This window comes from Terrapene carolina, unplaced genomic scaffold (genome assembly GCF_002925995.2).
Source record: "Terrapene carolina triunguis isolate 2854851 unplaced genomic scaffold, T_m_triunguis-2.0 Scaffold67, whole genome shotgun sequence".
Classification (NCBI taxonomy): Eukaryota; Metazoa; Chordata; order Testudines; family Emydidae; genus Terrapene; species Terrapene triunguis.
In genome coordinates, this window is record NW_020664418.1 from 22,998,469 (window position 1) to 23,019,840 (window position 21,372).

The 21,372-nt window shown below is 41.2% G+C and overlaps 1 protein-coding gene across 1 annotated transcript in view; it reads right to left on the minus strand.

Moving 5' to 3' along the window:
- The window catches only part of TJP1 (tight junction protein 1), a 117,132-nt gene that overhangs the window by 25,294 nt on the left and 70,466 nt on the right, over positions 1–21,372 (minus strand). The window contains exons 16-22 of the mRNA XM_024198507.1: positions 17,530–17,740; positions 16,220–16,320; positions 13,651–14,004; positions 12,960–13,211; positions 11,449–12,348; positions 11,001–11,095; positions 10,100–10,318 (exon numbers count right to left, since the gene is read on the minus strand). Coding sequence (XP_024054275.1) covers positions 10,100–10,318; positions 11,001–11,095; positions 11,449–12,348; positions 12,960–13,211; positions 13,651–14,004; positions 16,220–16,320; positions 17,530–17,740 — 2,132 coding nt within the window. The remainder of the gene's footprint in view (positions 1–10,099; positions 10,319–11,000; positions 11,096–11,448; positions 12,349–12,959; positions 13,212–13,650; positions 14,005–16,219; positions 16,321–17,529; positions 17,741–21,372) is intronic.

The following is a 21,372-nucleotide window of genomic DNA, read 5'->3' on the forward strand; positions in this document are numbered from 1 at the left end:
ACTAGATAAATTCATGGAGGATAGGTCCATCAATGGCTATTAGCCAGGATGGGCAGGAATGGTGTCCCTAGCCTCTGTTTGTCAGAGCTGGGAATGAGCGACAGGGGATGGATCACTTGATGATTACCTGTTCTGTTCGTTACCTCTGGGGCACCTGGCATTGGCCACTGTCAGTAGACAGGATACTGGGCTAGATGGACCTTTGGTCTGACCCAGTAGAGCCGTTCTTATGTAGTGCTTGCTCACGTCGATTCCATGGTAGGTGACTCACAAGCAGAATCTTTGGAGGTGGGCTCTGAGTTCACAGCCTTGCAGATTGTAGCACTGCTCTGCTGAAGCCAGCGTCTTCTCGAGCTTGCTGGGTCAGGGCATAATGTGATGCGAACGTTTGGGCTGACGACCAGGTTGCAGCCTGACAGATTTCTTGGATCAGCACCTGTGCCAGGAAGGCTGCCAGTGGCATCTGTGCTCTAGTTGAGTGAGCTGTTACAGTTGCCGGTGAGGGTACCTTTGCCAGCTCCGCATGGATACAGGGTGACCTTTCATCCTATCTGCCATGAACAGCTGCGTTGACTTACGTAATGGCTTCATTCTATCTACGTAGAAAGTTAGCACCCGCCTGATGCCCAGGGTGCAATGCCTCTGTTACCGAAATATCGGGTCCACCTAGCTGAGAGCCAATAACAGCCAGACAGGGATAAGGAAAAGGTTGCTTTATTCTGCAGAAGAAAGGAGAGCTTTGCACCTTGGTACAAAAACTCTGTCTTACACAAATTTCACAGATCCTTTATACACATTCAGACAAAGGCCCTTGCCGTGTTAACACTTGATTGATGGTTGCCAGACCCGTGCTTCTGCTATCTGGTCAGTGAAAACCAGTTTGGGACCAGCTCCAACTACCTTAAGGCCTTGAAAGGGAAGACAGTTGAAAAGTTCAGGCTACTGTGTACTTGAGGTGTTTGCTTCCCCCTAATGGCCGCTGGCTGACATAACGGCTGCTAGCTATTGGGGGGGGAGGGGGTCGCTGCTGACTGTCACACCTCCTTTCCTCATCTGATCCATGAGGCTTTGTGACACCCCGCAACTCCCTTTTCGGTCGAAACCTCAATTTGAGAAACTCTGGTCTTCCCTGTGAAATCGGTATAGTATAGGGCAAAAAGCACACAAAAGACCAGATTTCACAGGGAGAGACCAGATTTCACGGTCTGTGATGCATTTTTCATGGCTGTGGATTTGGTAGGGCCCTATCCAAGAAATACTTCCTCAGACGGGGCTCCCATCCCTCATGTGTTTGGGGATGGGGGGGAGCATCAGATACTGCACTTGGTGGCAATGTGAGCCTCCCCAAAGCAGTGGTGATGTTAGCCACTGATGGAGAAGGAACAGGGGCAGAAGACACAAACTCCAGAACTCTGGGCATAGTTCTTCTCCCAACTGGGGGAGAGAGGAAGGTAGGGACCCTGAGGCAGGGAAGGAACTATCCTAGGCTCATAACAACAACTAGGAAAAATCCATTAAAAACACTAAACTATTTTCAGTGTATATTTACAGATAAGAAGGCTATGAAGAACCTTTGGACACAGAGGATTCTGACTCAGGCCATGTGGTGGTGAGAAGGCCCTGGAGAACTGTCGGTCCGCACTGACCTTTATGCCCTCAGTACAGAGCACAAGGACAGCAACTGCACAAGTGCAGACCAACAGACACTGCTTGCTAGAAATATCCTATCTCAGAAACATGAAGCACATGTGTACCCACATGTGGAATACCCAGAACTCAAAGAAGAATCTTTACTTTCATCAGGTTTTATGTCAAATTGTACAAATATTTTTACCCCCCATTTATATTCTTGTAAGAACACCCACAATGCACCTGAGGTTAAGGCTTTGTTCTCATCTAACTTACACCATTTTTACACCAATTACATTGACTTCAATTAAGCTACTTGTGATACCAGGGCCAATGAAAGGATCATCAAACTCATAGGCTGTGTCTACATTAGGAAAAATTTAGCAAAAAATTCTCATAGGTTCCAAAACCTGCTGCAGAGCACTATCGTAGAGTGTTGGCTCTGGCTGCTACACTCACTTTTACCATTCTCTCAGTTAAGCCTGCTGAAAAGTAAATTTAATCAAAATGGTGTTATAGATCTAGCTGCAGGTCCCTCACCTACACTATGGCTCCTACCACTTTTCAATAAACATCCTTTCCTCTCTGTGGTAGAACAGGGCATAGAAATGGATATTACTCATTTTCTACTTTAGTGACAAACCTACATAATTTGTTCAAGTTGTTAAAATAAAGCCGCTTTTTTCATACTACAAAACTGAAGGAATATTTTTATAAGTTTTCCCAGTGTAGAGAAGGCCATGATTTTATCCTAAGATGTAAACCCAACTCAAAGACAAAGTTTTCAAATGTTATTTACCTTATGTGGACAAGACTGTAATTTGTCAGTTGCTGATAAAGGAGTTAGCAACAGGTGCAAATGACCTCGTGCTGAACACAGTTTAACCTCAAGTGAAGAGGTGGCCAAATCATGTTCATTGTTCAAGAATAGTGATGAAGCTGACCCAAAACAGCCAGCAATGTTTCATAAAGAGCACTAATGAACTTTTTAAATTTGCAAAGTCTAACATTACCACTTAACTACAGGGCAACCAGAATAATTCTGAAAGAAAACTTATGGGAGAAAGAAAAAGTGAATAGCAAGACTAGACTGAGTAAAACAATACCTCCCAACACATCACCTAAATCTAACAGTTCAAAACAGACAATCTTTTACAATCAACCTTTAAATGAAAGGCCACACTGCATATAAGGAGAGTTTTGCTCTAGTGTCTATAATTGAGAATACACTCTCCTAAGCAATAGGCCTATAAAGCAAAGGAGAAGAGGAAGGGACAAAACTATTCCGTGTACTACAACTGCTGACAACTAGAAGACACAAATGTGACATTACCCTTACAAAGGAGCTTCATTGGTGCCACATATTTTCTAAAATGGACTTTTTGGAATGATTCCCCCATGAAGAACGCCTGATTGGTGGACATAAATATGATGAATAAAAACATTGGTACACATACATTTCTCAGTGCTGAACCTGTAACATGAGTTTCTTTCAAATGTAAAAGTTACAACTTAGCATTTCTTATAAGGAACACCAAACCATTCAAACTGTAAATAGATTAGTTTGCTTACAGTATTGAGTTTATTGTTACCAAGTAGACAGATTTTATTACTTACTTTACTAGACTATTTTGTTTCCAAAACAGCTATGTAAATTTGTTAGGGGCAGAAAAATGTATATAAAATATTAATACAAAATGTGTCAGTCAATGGATGAAAAATATTTTAAAATTAACAGAGTCTGCCTGCTTTGTATTGCACCGATGTACAGTGAAATTGTAAGCCGAGATGCCAAAATGTATGTTTCTTCCAAACACAGAAACCATCAATAAGATAAGTGCTGAGTTATAGCATTAGAAATTTATAATTATGTGAATCCTCACACAAGACTCATGTAAGTATTTAACTTTGGCTTGTCATAAACAACTGTGTTGCATCTGACCAAAATGCACTGCTCCTGTCTAAATAGTAAAATTATGTTAATATTATGGCCAGGGCCGGCGCAACCCATTAGGCGACTTAAGCAGTCGCCTAGGGCGCTAACATTTGGGGGGCGGCGGCCGGATCTTTGGCGGCAGCATTTCAGGGCGGCATTTCAGGGGTGGGACCTTCCGCCACCTAGGGCAGCAAAAAAGCTGGCAGCGCTCCTGATTATGGCCCTACAAAGACTTATACAAATGTTTAATAGCAAACAGTCCTATTGACTTCAATGCGGCAACTCACACTCAAAGCTAAGCAGGAGCCTCTCTGCAGGATCAGAACTTCTAGATGGTTATTCAAGGCAAGTTGCCAAGAAATTTACAAAAATAGACATTTCATGAAGCAGGTATCTACATGTGATAGGTGCCTTTATGAGGCAAATATAAACTGGGAGGGGCGAAGGAGTAGACACTAATTCTAGGCTCAGAGTTTTTTTTAACAACACCCCTCCATTACTTGTTTAATTAGTAATTTCTTATCTATTAGTGGCTAATCATCTATATACTATATGAGATTTGTGCAAAAAAATCTTTAAGTCACTTTCTTGTTATTGGTGAGTAAGAAAAGCCAAATACCATAAAATATTAGCAAAAATAACTGGCTATTAGGATAAACAGAGATAATGATTTTAATATGCAAAACCATCAAACCCAAAGTGCTGTTGCATTTAACTCTGTTATTGCGTGTTCCAAGAATGTACGCAGTGCATTCATGTCAGATCTCTTAGGTGGCTCTACCTTTAAGATGTCCTCAGAAGGCCCTCCCTCTCCAACAACTTCAGAGGTTTATTTTAAATGTTACATACAGACGGTCCCCGGGTTACGCAAACCCGACTTCCAGAAATCCACACTTACGGAAAAACTTCCGTAGGCTTTTTTTTTTAATGTGGTGGTGGTGGTGGTGGTGGTTGGGGGGGGAAGAGCACGTAACTGTCAGGTATATGTTCCCGACTTATGCGAAATTTGACTTACGTAAGGCATTCCGGAACAGAACGCTTGCATACGTCGGGGAGCGTCTGTACTCTAGTATGGGGTCAGCAACCTTTCAGAAGTGGTGTGCCAAGTCTTCATTTAGTCACTCTAATTTAAGGTTTTGCGTGCCAGTAATACATTTTAATGTTTTTAGAAGGTCTCTTTCTCTAAGCTGATAATATATAACTAAACTATTGTTGTATGTAAAGTAAATAAGGTTTTTAAAATGTTTAAGAAACTTCATTTAAAATTAAATTAAAATGCAGAGCCCCCTGCTGGTGGCCAGGACCCGGGCAGTATGAGTGCCACTGAAAATCAGCTTGCGTGCTGCCTTTGACATGCGTGCCATAGGTTGCCTACCCCTGCTTTAGTAGGTCCCCTTACAAAATCTGAATAGAATACATGAAGATCACATACTGAAAAGCTACTCTCTCTTCCTTAAAAGCATCCTGATTAGAACCACAGGAATTTCAGCCCAAAAGCTGTTTTCCCCAATCAGAAAGAGATGTGAAGAGAAGAGATGAAAATGCCTCCTCCTTCCCATAACCACATCATTGTTGTTGAAACTTTAACAATTAACTCTCACGAGTTTAACAAATTAAAATTACTAATACAATCCCCATGTTAATAGAGTTTAGGATAATGGGCAAAGTTTTCAAAAGTGCCTAGCTGACTTAGGAGACTAAATCATGTATTTGAAAAGCTCCTAAACCCCACTGAAAGCCAATGGGACTTCAGTTCCTAAGTACTTTTGAAAATTTGACCCATTGTGATGCTGTTATGTGTTATAGTATTTCCCCCCTTTTCTCTTCAGTAATACAATCAATGAACACCATTAAGTTGTGGTTTTATGCATACATATTTCCCCTCTCCCTGTTAATACCACCAAGCAGTTCTAGTATCATCACATTTTTGCTGCCCTTTTATAGTAGCTCAGTTAGAGACAGTGGACAAAGAATAGTGAAATACCTGCCTAGTGAAATGCCCCTTACTGTACTGCAGTGACGGTTTAACTACAATAGCTAATGTAGATCAATTAACCCAAAGTGGTGGATCAATTTTGTCTTTAAAATGTTTCCCTCCTGTATTATCCAATCCTACCTCATTTACCCACCACCTGCATTTCTACAGTGACATCAGGAATACACCGAAGAGCTCACTGTGAAAGTAGATAAAGCTTTTAGAAAAAGATCCAGTCTCGACATTTAACTCTGCTCTGAACAACTGTCTTGAACCTGACAACTTAACTGAGATCAAGAAGACATAATTTTATGATAGAAATGCCTATTTGCAAACAGCACCAACAATCTAATCCCTTATCTCCAGAGCGTGTCATGTCTGTTAAATTCTGATGAAATCTTACAGCCCAGCCAGGCCTGACTTTGCTCAGCCATTACTACTCCCACGTGAAGTGTTTATTTTGTTTACAGTTAATTGATTGCATTTCCCTCTTACAAATCAGAATGTTCATCCTCTCAGATTTCACCATTTTCTGTTTGATAAATGTGAATTTCTTCTAAAGGAACAGACACTAAGCTCAGTTTATTTGAATGCAAGCATCTATGATGGCACCACAAAAGATTACAGATGAGAAACCACAGTACTTGTTCATTGATACTGCAAAGCCACATAAGAGTGTATACTCATTTCTCTCTCTCAATATATACTTTGCATTCATAGGACATTCTCCATCAAGGTTCAGCAACTGGTGGAGGTCAGTTAAATTTGGGGCCTGAATAACAAACGTTTTGTATGTTAGCTACACAAACTTGCACAAACTCACTCTAAATTATCAAATAGCAGTTACTGTACTTATTTTAAATTGTACTGGGGAACTAGCTTTCTAGTAAAATTTGTGCTGCTTTGTCTAAGACTACTTGGATTGTCATAAAAACTTAATAGAGAAACAGCATTTCAAAACACCTTAACTCAAACTGCTGCTTTGTTCTTTTTACACACTCATTTATTATAAATGGAGCTGAACCAATAACTTTCCATGAATGATTTATCTAATGGATTTAGCCTCTTTCTACTCACAGATCATGATTTCCTCAATCATCATCATCCAAGAGGCGAATTTTTATTTATTGATTTTTGCAAACTTTTGTACCTCTGCACTGATTGCAAACAGTTCCCTGGATTTTCCAGAGTAATAATTCAAGCTGCATTAATTGTGAATGGCCAAAGTAGCGCCAGGATGCTGTTTTCATTCTCTAACCACAACTGCTTCCTATGCCAATACTCATTTATACATATTTAAAATTCAGCTTATGCACACACTCATGTAGATGTTGAAACTGGCGTTCAGTGAAGATTCACACCAATAAAGGCACACAAACAGGGGCACAAGCACGGCCAAGTTAATTTTTAAAAGTGGTTATTTGTGGAGGGTATTTTTGGCCACCTTTACCCAGTTCTAATTTTTTTTTTTAATTCTTCAAGTTGTACAAACTATTATTTAGAAGTTATTAACAACAATATCAACAACAAAAAAATCTTAATGGAAGAGGGATATTAAGGTACCATTTGAGACATTTGCTTAGGTTCCTCTCATTACTAGTGTTTGTAATGAATCATCCAGAGAAGAAAGCTATTAAAATGCATTTCAGTACTGTGGTTTGGTTTGAAAACTATTTTTCGTTATGCTCCTGCCTCATTTCTACCATGAAACTTCATTATTAACTAGAGTGATTTAACTCATTGAAGAGCTGATGTGCTCAGTGTTAACAGACACTTATACAGAAGGGTTAGATTTTTACCAGTAAATGTCGGTAAACACAGATTTCACTGTACACACACAAACCAATAACAAAATATTTTCATTGATAATAATCAAAATTTACAGCGAGGCAAAGAAAAGTGATTCTTGAGAATTTATCAGCGTTTGAATTAAGGATAATTAGTTTGTATATTTTGACCTGTTATGTTGACAGTTTGTGTTTTAGTGGTTATAAAGATTTAACTTTTTGAATCTCCAAGTCTATGCCATTAAATAATTGTCTGACTTCCCCATAATTTCTTTCAACTATGAAAATTTAAATTGATAAAAATTGAAAAAAGCTTAAAAGTAAGCATTGATATGCACTGAAATTATGAAAAAGTAAAAATCAAATTCTAGCAAGCCTGCTTATATAAACAGCAAAATATCAATAGCTTTTTAAAGTTAACTGATGAATATTTGAGATTTGTTTTAGTAGTGTTAGCTACATCTCTTTTTAAAAAAAGAATTGATTACTCAAAAACAAGATATATGGATTACTCAAAAACAAGAGGTTGCAGACCTGTAAACAATTTCGCACCATCACCACCAATTAGCCCCACATTTATTTTTGGAAAAATAATGACATATACAGAGTCGTCACCAACGCATGAATATTTTGGAGAACGTTACCAACCAATCCTCAAGGCACGGTCTAGAAATTGGCTGAGTAAGAGGGAACACTCATTAAAACAAAAACCTCTAGCTTGGGAACAGTATCTTATGTGCACACATATACACACAGGTATATCTTAAGAGTCAGTACTAGGAAGCATATTGTCTAATTCATTTCCTTGCTTTTCTATTCTTACTGTCTCTTCTAATGGTTAATACTCTTTCGTAAGAGAGAACAGCTTACTCTATCATTTCTGAACAATCAAGCTGTCTCTCAGTCCCATACATGGCAACACTACTTTTCTTTGTAGCTGTTTTATGTCACTTTCCTGTATATTGAGGCCTGAAGTTACCCTCTACAACACACACAGAAACTACCACCAAAGAATGGAAATGTCATGGGACACATTCAGGTGTGAAGCAGAAGAGAAAATGGTCCCTTTTTCAGTGCCTGCTCAGGTGCCAGCTGCTCTAGGGCACCTAATTTGAATTCTGAGCCATTAAACAGATGCATTTATTCATCACACTCTTCCAGTTCATGAAGACATTGCTATTTTGAACTTTCAGATGTGCATACATATTTTATTATGCTCAGCAATTAAGTTACAGTAAAGCCATTTATAAGGAGGATAAACATTGCTGTTTGCACTGGTATAGTTCTTTTCATTATGAATATTAAAAATCTTTACAAATATTACTTAAAACTTACAGCACCTCCTGGAGGTATCATCACTGCCAGCCACTGTTCCTCAGGGTCTTGCTGTATGGTGAAGGAATCACTTGCTCAGGGCATACTCTCCAAGGGGTAAGAAAATTCCCCAGTTTTGCTTTGACAGCACAAGGCTGAAAGCCCTAGTAGACTCTGGGGGTCAGCTGAGCTGTTTAGGTCACTTCTTGTGATGTCTGGAAGCAAAGAAAGGGACTCCTTTCCTCTACCAAGAACTATTAGGTGGTTGAAGTCCGTTTCTTTCTTTCAGAAGATATAGGGTAGGATGAAAAATAAGGGGACTGATTCACAGCTGCCTGGGAATCAAAGATCATGGGTCACTAAACACATTCCTCTCCTCCTTTAGTATCACGTGGGAGGAGCAAAAAAAGTAGGAGATCATTGCTCTATATGCAGATCTTACCTAGACAATTAACAAGCTAGTAACTAGATGATTCATACCATTCAGTAAGTTTTTCCTTTTTTTCTTTGTAGAATATACTTGGTTGACTTGTGCAATTTTAGGTTCTCCTCCCCCACCACCTTTAAAAGATATCGGGCAGCAAATTCAGTAAATCATTTGGAATTTTATGTATCAAGCCTCAACTCCTAGACTGTTATTTTCCCACAGATTCTTGTTGTTTCCCTGATAATGTATCTACACTATCTTATACCCTGTAATTGTAACTAACACTGAATTTTAGTGAATTCCTCCACCGTTGATCTAGTGCTGGACCGTTCTATTGAGAGATTTCCCTAAAATCCCTCAGCACACACAAAGCCTGTGAAAAAGCTATTATCATTTTCAATTTTCAGATGGAGAAAGTGAAGGTCAGAGAGGTGAAGTGTCAGAGTTAGGAATAGAATCCAGGTGCCCTGACTCAGTCCACTACTCCAGACACTGGTGCTCGCAATGAGGTAAATGGGCAGAACAAATGACTAGGAACCAGACAGATCCTAAAATACTGAAAGAGCATGGGAAAGCCTATTGACTACCTGGTGGTGACGTTCTCAATTAAAAAACAGAGAAAGTAGTAAAAATGTGCATATGCACACACACACACACACACACACACACACACACACACACACACGCTAAATTTTTGTCAGAGCTTTCATACAGTTTCTATATAAATGTTCCAAATCAAAGAAGTGGTGCATACGGGAAAAAGATGTTTCCATCTACAGAGAAAGACGTCTAGCATCATCATCACATCCAAAAAGTATAATGAAGTTTTTCAGACTAACTTCATACAAATAAAGTCTCTCGACACTAAAACTGTCTTTTTTGTTACACAAAAGCTATGCTTTTTCATCAGGTACTTTGGATGCCCATCTTGGTGGTTATAGAATTCATACATAGTAAATTCAGTTTTACTCCTAAATTCCACCCCACTTTAAAAACAAATGAATAAGACAAGATAAGATGAAAGATCTTACTTAGAATAGTTAGTGAAGTTCAGTTGATTCTGAGGATGTACTGGCTTAGCAGGCTCAGGGCTGGAAGGAACCTGTGTAGAGGGCTTATTTTCAAAACTTCTGCGATCAAAGTATGAAAGCTGCTTTCGATAGTACTCTTCATCTTCCTCAGGATCATAGTGATTTGAACGTACTATGTCTTCAGATGGCTTCACTTGAGGTCTCTGTGGTTCTGGAGCCCTAAACAGCAATGATGATGATGATCATTAATGCTTTGCTTTCTTGTTTGTTTGGTGGTTTTTAGTAGTAGTTTGTATTTTAATTAGAATTCCACATCCCAAATGCTTCTTTGTAATCTAGCTAACCACGATGCAATTTAAAAGTAACTCTCATACAACTATGTAGAAATATATTACAACTGCTTCTCAAATACTCATCATTTGCATAAACAGAATTGCATTTAGTTGGCAAGATATGGAGGCTTACATATGACTAAACAGTGGACTGACAGCAAAACCTTTCAGCCTTTAACATATACTGTATTGAGGTTAGTTAGCTACGGAGGTTGTATCACAACAGTAAAAATCCCTTACCACCTTTCCTTCGACTTTACTCATTTCTAAATTATCTAGACTAAAGATTAAAAAGGTCTCCAACTTGCTGCTGTCTTTTCTTATGCCATAATTATTTCTTTCTTAAAAGGATCTGAGAAAAGGGCACAGTGAAGTTCACTCAATCTTGCATCAGAGCATCCTTTAAGAAAAGTGTCTTGGCGGCCTCTATTACAGATGTACATGTCACACTGATATAACACTTCTACTGTAATTTTAAATACCCAAGCAGAAATCTCTCACCATTGAAACATCCACTCTTGTATTATTAGATTACATACTTGTGTGTTAATGAGAAATGGTACATTTACCTGTAAATTGTTTTGTCATGTTCATACTGATTTTGAGAGGTTGGTTTGGAACCACTCACTGTGGCAATGGCAGGTTTAGGTGCTAGTTCTGGAGGCTGTAAAAAAATCAAAAACACGTAGATTTACTTCATGATATTCCTACATTTAGAAAGTATCCATGGTATTGGTTTAAAAGAAAACCATGTGATTCAAAGAATCAAAACCTGAAGAAAGGGTGCATTTAGGGTAGCAAATTCCTCTCAATAAAACCTTCCACTTCCTATTTTTAACATACAGTATACTGAAGTTACATAGCTAAGAAGATAGTACAACAAAGAAAGAACTCCCTCTCTTTATATATAGAAAGACTTTACTGTTTCTGGTACAACCTTGTTTGCTACTTAACTTCAGTATACCATCAGTTTAACAACAGGAAGTGAAAGCTTATTTATACGTATAAATTATTTACCTTGACAGCTGGTGTATCGTTAGGATCCTTGATTTTTTCCACCGATGCTGATCTTTTGTTTTCAAACATCTTAACTCTAGTTAGCACTGATTGTGGTTTCATGGCTGGATCTTCTTCTTCCTCCGTTAGAGTTGGTGGTGTAGGCAGTGGTTTACTGTTGGAAGGCAGTACTTCTGGTTTGCTTTGTGATGAGGGGGGGGGAGGAGGAGGAGGAACACCTGCAGTGCTATGAGAAGGTTCATACTGTCCTGCTTTAGCATTAAATCCTTGTGGAGGGCCTTGTTCATAGCCCCTCATATGTGGATCGAAGTACTGCTTAGGTTCAGGAGACTTAGATATTGCTGAAGGGTATGTCTCAGCTTCTGATTTATATCTACTGTGAATATCATATCCAGCAGCGGGCTGTTCTTCATATCGCAGTTGTGGTAGACTGAAGTTTTTAGGTGCATGTTCATAGCGAGGCCTACTGTCATAAACCATTGGAGGTGGTTCTTCAAAGCGAGGTTGTGCTGGGTAGTAGCTGCGTTCTGTGCTCTCTTCTGCATTTTGTCTGGGGTTAAAGTCCCTAGGAGGTTGGTTATCATAAGGTGGTCTCGGCTGGTAGGGCTGTTTTTCATCATAATATGCCCAGTGGTCCTCATAGGGAGGTATACGGTCATCATAATGTAGACGAGGGTCATAACCACGGGAAAACTGATCTACATAGTTCGTAGAATCATACCTATATGTTGACGGCTCATACTCTCTACTGGGTTGTTTCTCTGCATACTGAACCTGGGATTCATAGATCAGATTTGTCTCTTTCTCCTGTCTCTGTACTGGATGATTAACTGCTGGTTGTTTCAAGACGTAGTTCTGTCTTGGTGCCTCCTCGCTAATGTATGGATCCTTTTTGTATACCTGTAGAAAGAGAAAGTCTCATGTGTAACATGAAAAAAGTGATTGTGCCTACGTTTATTTAAAGTGCTACACTGCAAGCAGAATTAGATAAAATTAGTTTAGGGGTTTATTTAAATTACAAGGAAAAGCAGTCCTCTTTTTTTTTTTTTAAGAATGAATTTTTTCAAACATTAAAATTAATTTCCACATTTGTATTCAGTGTATCCTGCTCTACTCATTTTATAATTATCTGTTTCCATTTAGTATACTGGAAACCGTAAGGCGTGAGACAAGGTTAGCATCATTTTGAGGACACAGGTTTTTGACAAAGGCTCATTAATGAACAGCATAGAATGTTGACAATTTAAATCAAATATGCAAACAAAAAAAACAAATCAGACAAAGCAACTTTCATTTAAAATTTCTTGTTCTAGAAAAAACAGAAGAGGATGTACAATTTGAAGCCATGCAAACAAAAAATAGGATGATTCTTAGAAATTTAGATGCACTGTTGTATAGTTCATGAACCCTCAGAAAACTCAAAAGGAATTCTCCAATAAGGAGCAAAAAACCCAATCATGTGCTAGCTTGATGTATAGCAGCAAATTAGTGCAATGATGCAGCACAGGTACCTTTGTTGGATCTATATGCGGTGATAAGGATGATGGCTCTTGATCTCTTAGCATTATGTGAACTCCCTCAGTGCTTGGTGTTCTTAAGGGGCCAGCTTGTAGTTGAAAAGAGTTGTAAGGAGCTGAGGTGGGCTCCTCCAGTCTGACATTAGTTAAGTTTACATTAGGATTAACAGCAGAAGGTGATGAGGTTGCAGGGTTTGTTTCAGGCGACGGGGAAAGGTAAGGGCCTGCAGGTGAGGCTTCTGCTTTCTGTGAAGTGTTCAAAATATTTTAAATATAGTGCTCTTGTATAATGCTATGACTTTCCAGTCTATATTAAAAATAATACTAATGTTTCGATCAAACACATCTACTACATGTATAGTTGTTTAAAGAGCACTGATAGAAAGTATCAGGCACTAGCACTTTTCAGCAGTTTTAGAAATTCATTATATCACTTTTTACAAAATGAAGCAGATATCTAAATATATAAAGTAGACTGGAACGTCAGGTATTTTCACACCAAAATAAATCACAGCCCCTTATAAGAAAAAAACCCCCAAATTCTCTAATCCATTCTGGCATTATTATTGGCAGCTTCCGTGGCACATTCACAATATTGCCAAGGACTGTACACAAAAGTTCCTGCTCCAAAGAGCTTACACTCTAAGGAGAATACCTCCTAACAAAGAGTAAAGTTGCTGCTTACCGATTGAGAGGCAGCTGTTTTAAATCCTGGAGAATCGATTCTATGATTTGGCTGGGTCTGAGCTTGCGATGCATAAGGAGGATATGTTTGACTTTCATGATGCATTCCAGAGGAATCCTCTCTTACAGGTTCAGAGGACCGTGTAATAGCAGATTCCGGAGGAGTCCCAACTTCATCATTGAGCGTTTCATCAAGTTCTTGATCAGTGTAGGCACCCCCTTCTGTATCTGTGTCATCATAGTCTGAAGTGTGTCTACTATCTGTGCTGTACATGGAATATTCACTACCTGGAGCTGACAGGTAGGAAAGGCGATCATCGTGTAAGTCAAGGTCATCACTTGTAGCACCATCTGCCTGTGTCAAACAAAATTAAATTAAGATCTTTAATAATTTTCAAAGGATGCCCCTTCACCTTTTATGGGAAACTGGGGAGGATACTTTCTTGTGGAGAACTAAAAATCCAACACACTGTATGCATCTGCTTCCAATTTGTGATGGGCAGTTAAAAAGCCTGGTTCTTTAAAGTGATTAAGGGTCTGATTTTCAGATGTGCTGAACAATTCAACAGGAGCTGTAGGTGCTCAACAACTCTGAACACCTCTAAAATCAAGCCCTTATTGTTGGAGGATATCATATAAAATGCTCTGAGGGTAGGAGTCTGCAGTTTTCCTATCTCCATTGCTTCTCTATTTCAATACCTGCTGGCTCTCCAGCTGCTGCACACAGTCACTTCCCAGTCCCATGGGATCAACCAGAATGGGGCAGGGAAAGGGGCAGCATATAGAGGGAATCAGAGCTTCTCTTCCTTCCCCCACCCCCTCCAGCAATGGTGCAGTGGGATAAGTGGCATTAGCCATTGCATGCAGCTGGAATTCCTGTGCTCCCGTTGCCCCCACCTACATCTCATATGCCTGCTTAAAGAGAGCCTTCCCCACAGATTAGGAACCAGTCTCTGAGGGTATGTCTATACTGCAATTAGACACGTGTCTGAGTCAGCTGGCATAGGCCAGTCACAGGTGTCTAACTGCAATGCAGACATACCCTTAGAGCAGGGGTGGGCAAACTACAGCCCGCGGGCATGATTTGGCGTCTCAGGCTTTGGATCTGGCCTGTGGGATTGCCCGTGCCGCTCCCGGAAGCCGCAGGCACCACATCCCTGCGGCCCTTGGGGGAGGGCAGAGGACTCCATGTGCTGCCCTTGCCTGCAGGCACTGCCCCTCGCAGCTCCAATTGGCCAGGAACGGGGAATCGCAGCCAATGGGAACTTCGGGGGAGGTCCCCGCAGGCGAGGGCAGTGTGTGGAGCCCTCTACCCTCTCCCAGGGGCCACAGAAATGTGGAGCTGGCCACTTCTCAGTGTGGCGCGGGGCCAGGGAGCCTGCCTTAAGCCCTGCTGTGCACTGCTGCCACCCCAGAGCCGCTCCAGGTAAGTGGCGCCGGGCCAGAGCCCGCACCCTGAACCCCCTGCCACACCCTTCCCGCACCCCAATCCCCTGCCCTGAGCCCCCTCCTGCACACCAACCCCCTGCCCTGAGCCCCCTGCCGCACCCTGCACCCTCCTGCACCCCAACCCCCTGCCCCACATTAATGGCCCTGCATGCAATTTCCCCACCCAGATGTGGCCCTTGAGCCTAAAAGTTTGCCCACCCCTGCCTTAGAGTATCACCACCACCACCACATCCAGATTACTAGTTTGAATTTTAGGCATATCAGCAGAGATTAAGAGTAATTCTCACTTGACAGCTGTTTAGTGGCCTACCCAAAATGAGTCAATCATTTCTACTCAGTTCTTCAGGCCCTTTCTGATGTTGGCACCCTTCTTGATAGAAAAATGACCAATGATTGAATGTACATGATAACATAACTATCTTCTCCTACTAAGCAACAGGGTTGGGGTATTTTAGCACCGGCAGTGTGGGGAAGCTTACAATGCAATTGCCTGTGCTGTACGTGTTAAGGCCACAAGGGACCATCAAGCTCTAATCTGACCTCCTTTATAAACAAAGGCCATAGAATTTCTCCCACTAAGTCTTGCATTTAGTCCATAATTTCTGGTTGTGCTAGTGTATATCTTTTACAAAGCCACTAATCCTGACAGACTTCAAATGACAGATAATCCACCACACCTCTTTGTAAGCGATTTCCATAGGCAAATAACTAAGTTTTTTGTCCTCGTTACCGAGGTTATGTCAATACTTTTATCTTGGTAGAAATCAGTGTAGAGCAGTTCACAGTTGTCAACTGAGTCAGTTGATTCCTTTAGACCTGGAAGTGATAGGCAGAACTATAAAAAGTTTATTTTCATTCCAGGAGAAAAACCAATTGTCTTGAAAGCACATCTGAGAGGAACGGAAGAGAGATGTACAGATACAGTGGTGACCACTAAGAGCAGCAATATCACCAGGATTGTTTTTAAGTCACAAAGATCCACCCCTCCCCACAGATACTTTACAACAATCTTAATATGATAATGAAAAAGGGAAAGGAAAGACTGCTCACTACTGTATTATATAAGAACAGTAATGGTTTTATCATTCCTACTCAAACAAAGGGAAAGTGACATTTCTTACCTTTCCTTCTGAAACCCACACCAACTGGTTCTGTTGCTGCTGAATTGCTTCCTTTAGTGCTCCATACCAGCCATCATTCATTGAATTCAAGTTGATAGTAGCTAAAAATAAAATGGGATTAATAGGACTTCTTCTATAACATTTCTTTTTCAGTTGGAGAAAGTTCTGGACCACTACCATCAAATGCAATGTGAATTGTGAGTTTAAATAACTCTTGGGGCACTTTGTATACACACATTTATTTATGTCTCCCTTTTATATAAAGTAGTTTTGGGCATTTTATCACAGTTAACAATGAGAGCTGAGTTCAAGCACAATTTTACTCTAAAAGAAACTATTAATGTGGCATCTTTTTCCTTAAAATACTTTCCTCTTGTGTTTAATTCAGAGTCCTATCTGCTTCCTTTAGATTTCATAAGTTTCTGCTGATTTTTACTCCTGTTGGCCTTGCCAAGCCAACACAGCTAAGAGAAAGTGAGGTGGCTTAGATTCCTACATGTGCTTCAGCAGGACAGATCTTTACTAAATTCCACCTATCTGAGACTACACAAATACAACAGGTCTGCAAAAGTATTACTGGTGATGACATACAAGGAAGAAAGAGTCTAGCTTGATTGAGGTTTATTAATTGCCAGCCCTGTAAGCAAAAAATCAACTTTTTTTTTAAATTAATGAAACTGATCATATATGATTCAGGAATCAAATATAGAAAACTGCAGCACCCTAGGATGTCATTTTTACAGTCGCTTTCAAAGCAGAACCACGTGTTAAGCCATCACAGCTCTCTCACTGTTAATACCACTCTTTGCTACTATGGGGCAACAGATAAGTCTGAAAGTGAAACAGGACCAGAGAGCAAGAAGGAAGGCCAGTCATGGATACAGTGGGAATTAGTCACAGTGAGAGCAGGATAGAATACCCAAGAAAGGGGGAAAAAAAAAAAAAAAAGAGGTTGGGAAGGGGCCAAAATGTACCATGGGTCATGAAGGGATCTTTGTCTGCTACCTCCCCTTCAAGAAGAGAGGCAGGAAGAAAGTAGAAATACAAGAAGAGAAGAAAAGAACTACACAGAATACACACTAGTACTGACAGATCTTTGAAACTTGTGAAAACCACTAACCAACTTTTTATTAAAATTTGAGGGGCTTCGATGTAATGGGTACTACTGGTACTCCGTTACCTAGCAATGCAAATCTAAAAATCATATTCACATTATACAAGAGATGCTGTTCAAACCTCTGTTGGATATATTACCCCTGCCCCAATTTAAGTTGGGCTTGGTTCATAAACATTTCCTGCTGTTTACTTACTTGTGAAGAGATGATGATTATTTTTCCGTAGCTTGTGAGCTCTTTCATACAATTTTCTGGCACTTTTCCGTGATTCTGGACACAGTCTCATTCTCATGGTTTTTACACCCTGCTTGGAATCAGGGTTCAGGAACACCACAATGGGATACCATTGTGCATAATTCAGGCGATCCACAGCATTTGGAGTAACATCTAATAAAGCATGTTTGTCCTGCAGAGATAGTACATATGCAAGTAAAGCTTTCAAGCTCTCTCTAGATGATAAATCTGTAGAAGACACTAAAAATGCATTTTTTTCTATTTACCCTACAGAATTCACCATAGCATTTATGTACTGATAAATAACTAACTTACTAACCTTTTCCATTTTGAAAATGGGAAAACATATGGGAATTCCCAGTACAGCTAGGCTGCCCATGCAATCAGTCCCATCAATATCAGTGCTACTTAAAATTGGTATGCCTAAACATGAATTGTTATAACATATAATACATTTAACCCCTATAAATCAGGCAATTTTCCTAGGTAAAGGGCACTGTACCAGAAACAAAGTCTGTGGTTACTAGGAAGAAAGGCCAGGTCCAGATTCCTAGGCAGAGCTAGTTTTCATGTCTCTTCAACTCTCCTTCCAAGAAATCCCGCCCTGCACATGGGACTTGACTGGTTTTCCCCTGCCACAGAGCCAATCTCAGGAACATGCAATTAGTGCATTAGCATGTAGTGTTTCCAGCTTGTGATGTCCCTTCAGTGGCTAACATTTTTTCACCGGAAGGGGCAATAAACAATTTTGTTTTTAAAATAAGATGAAAGAAGAGGGAAGGGATGGGAGTCAGTCAGATGGGGTGAGCTAGTATTAGACATCTCCAGGAACCTAAATGAGGGAGTTTGGCATCAGTTTCTTCAATAAAGTAATCTGTCACTTGCTTAAAAAAATGCATATGAGCACCACAGCCCAGCTGCAAGTCCCACAGTCAGACCCTTCTTCATGTGAAGAAAGTAGAAGAGAGTAGGCAGCTTAGAACAGCAGTAATGGAACAGTAGAGACTTCTTGAAACAGAGCCTACAAGAACGTCCAGATTGAAGAGTTTAATGACAGGGAGGGGAATTCAAGTTTTTCAAGTGATAACCACTTGTGGAATATAATGCAGACTATCACATATCTAGTCCACATGCATTGGAGAACTTTTTAGTTAGCAGTACCTGGAGAGGTGGCTTTGCTTCCTCATGTGTGTGACCAAAGTATAAAGGGCAGAGTGGACCAGTACTGCCTGTGATTCCACGTGGTGAAGCACAAGTCCCTGAGTTTAAAGCACTGCCCCTCCTGCAAGACCATCATACATCTCAACAGCCATGCAAGCGGCACGTTCTGGACTGGTGAGAGATCTGCAGGTCCTTTTTGAAACAGACACAGCATTTAAGAGACTAGTGCTTGAGGGCCTTCTTGTTGGGAGCAGTCCATACATCCAGACTCTGTTCCTGGGCCCCCAACCTCCAAACCTTTCGAGGACCAGAGATCCTCAAGGTTTGCACCAGAGACACCATCAAAACAAACTGAGATGCTCTCCCCAAAGTGGCCTTGATACCGAGGAAGAGTCAGGTCCAGCCAGACACTGAGCAGAAGAGGTGCAGAATGTCTTCCCTAAGCTCTGACTCTAAGCCTCACAAAATGACATGGCTGTCAGATATCAAAGGTACATCAAAGCTGAGGAAAAACTCCCTGAGCACTGCAGAAAGCACCAGTCAGGATGACCCAGATGTGCCATAGGTCTCACTTAGCATGAGCCATGCTGGGAATGGGGAGCATAGTCTCAAATGGGGCCTGATCCAAGGCTCCAATCCATACTGGTACAGTCACCATTCATACCAGCCCCCATGACCTCCCATATGGTACAATGTTAGTTTATAGGGTGTGTGGGCCCCATAAGCACTCCCAGTTTGCCAAGGACCCAGCTTCCCTACAGCAGTGTTTCTCAGCCAGGGAACCAGGGATACAGGTACCCAGGGGAAGGGGAGGGGGGAAGAAGAGGAATGCAGAGGTCTTCCAGAATTGCACATTAATGAAGTCGTCAACCTGTCATAGTTCTTCCTGAAGCCTCATGCAGGGAAGGCAAGCAGAGGCTGCATAATTGGATGCAAGAAAGGCCTTCCTGTTCTACTTGTACTAGGCCCTTCAGAAAAACCCTCCATCTCTTGGTGGTTTATGTGGGGGGGAAGGCTAGGGGACAAGCAGTGTTCACTCAGAATATTCCAGTTGGATAGCCCAGTTCACGTTTAGACTGGCAGGGGCTCCTCTCCTTCACAGAATACTAGCACACTCTACCAGGGCAGGCTACATCAGTGGCCTCTTTGGCAGGCATATCCCTCAGAGACATCTGCAGGCTGGCAACTTGGTTTTCTGTGCACACATTCATGAAACATTATGCACGAGTGCAAGCAACCAGGGATGATGCTCTGTTTGGCAGGACTGTGCTGCAGTCCCCGTGGGAGTGAACTCCCTGTACTTGCCTCTGGGAAGGTCTACTGTTTGGGAGTTACCAGCAGTAGAGTATGATATGGACAATCACTAAGAAGAAAAGGAGATTACTTACCTGTGCAGTAACGGATGTTCTTCGAGATATATAGTTCATATACACATATCCCATGTATGTGGACTACACATCTCAACGAAAAAAAGGTTATTCACCCTGTGTAATAACTGTAGTCCTTCAAGATGCATTCCCCCTCCCCGCCAATGGGCACTTCACTTCACGTGAACATGCACCCCCCGTGACTTTGATAAGAGATTTTCATTAGCAATGTCCGTTTGGCCCACGCATGCACTGCTGATATTCTCAAGCCCTGCACCGAGACAAACCGTCCTCAGTTCCTTCTCCACTGCTAAGTCTCAGAAGGAACTCTGAAGCAGAGGGGAAGGAGGGCAGGTGGTGGAGCACCCATAGGGGACACACATCTCTAAAAACGGTAGTTGCTGCACAAGATGAGTAACCTCTTTTTCTTTGAGTAGTGTCCCTATAGATGCTCCACTTCCGATGACTCCCAAGCAGTATCCCCAGAAGGAGGAGGGAACTTTGGAATTGAGTCTAGAACGGAGGAAAGAACTGCACTGCCAACAGCCACATCAGATCTAGAGGCATTAACTAGAGCCTAATGCCTGGGGAAGGTATTGAGAAGGTACTGAGGACCATGCAAATCTCAGATACTGGGAGATTTTTAAGTAAAGCCATAGATGTAGCCTGTGACCTTGTAGAATGAGTTGACACATCAGAAGGAGGTAGAATGCTGGAAGCACTGCAACATACAATACATCCTGAAATCTATTTTGACAGTAGTTGGATGGAAAGAAATAGGGGATGGATCCTTTGGTTACCTAAAGTCCTGAAGTACAGAGTAGAGTTGCGGTACTGAGTGACATGCTTGAACCTGCAGGACAGTACCAAGAGTTTCAAGTGCTTTACAGAAGGTGCTGATGTAGATGGAGGCTTAGTTTTACATAGCACTGAAGAACCTGAGATGGGAACTGGGAGATGGGTTAAGTCTGACCCTGATCTTCTGTGTTTCCTCTGGCCATCTCCACCAGAAGGTACTGGGGCTTTCTTGGAGCCAGGCTTACTCTTAGAGATATGGGATTTTCCTGCCTCACTAGTATCAGAGGAGCCCTTTTCCTTTGTAGTACTGAGCCAAAAGGTCGAAGTCCCGGACCATTGACCAGCTCAGATGGTTTTCAGGTAGACTCCTTAACAGGAGCGCTAGAGCTCCTCTTCTTGAGATCTTTAGAGGTGGTCTCTGAGGCTTTCCCTTTTCCAGGAGAGTGTTGCACTGAGGTTGATGAGATGCTAGATACCC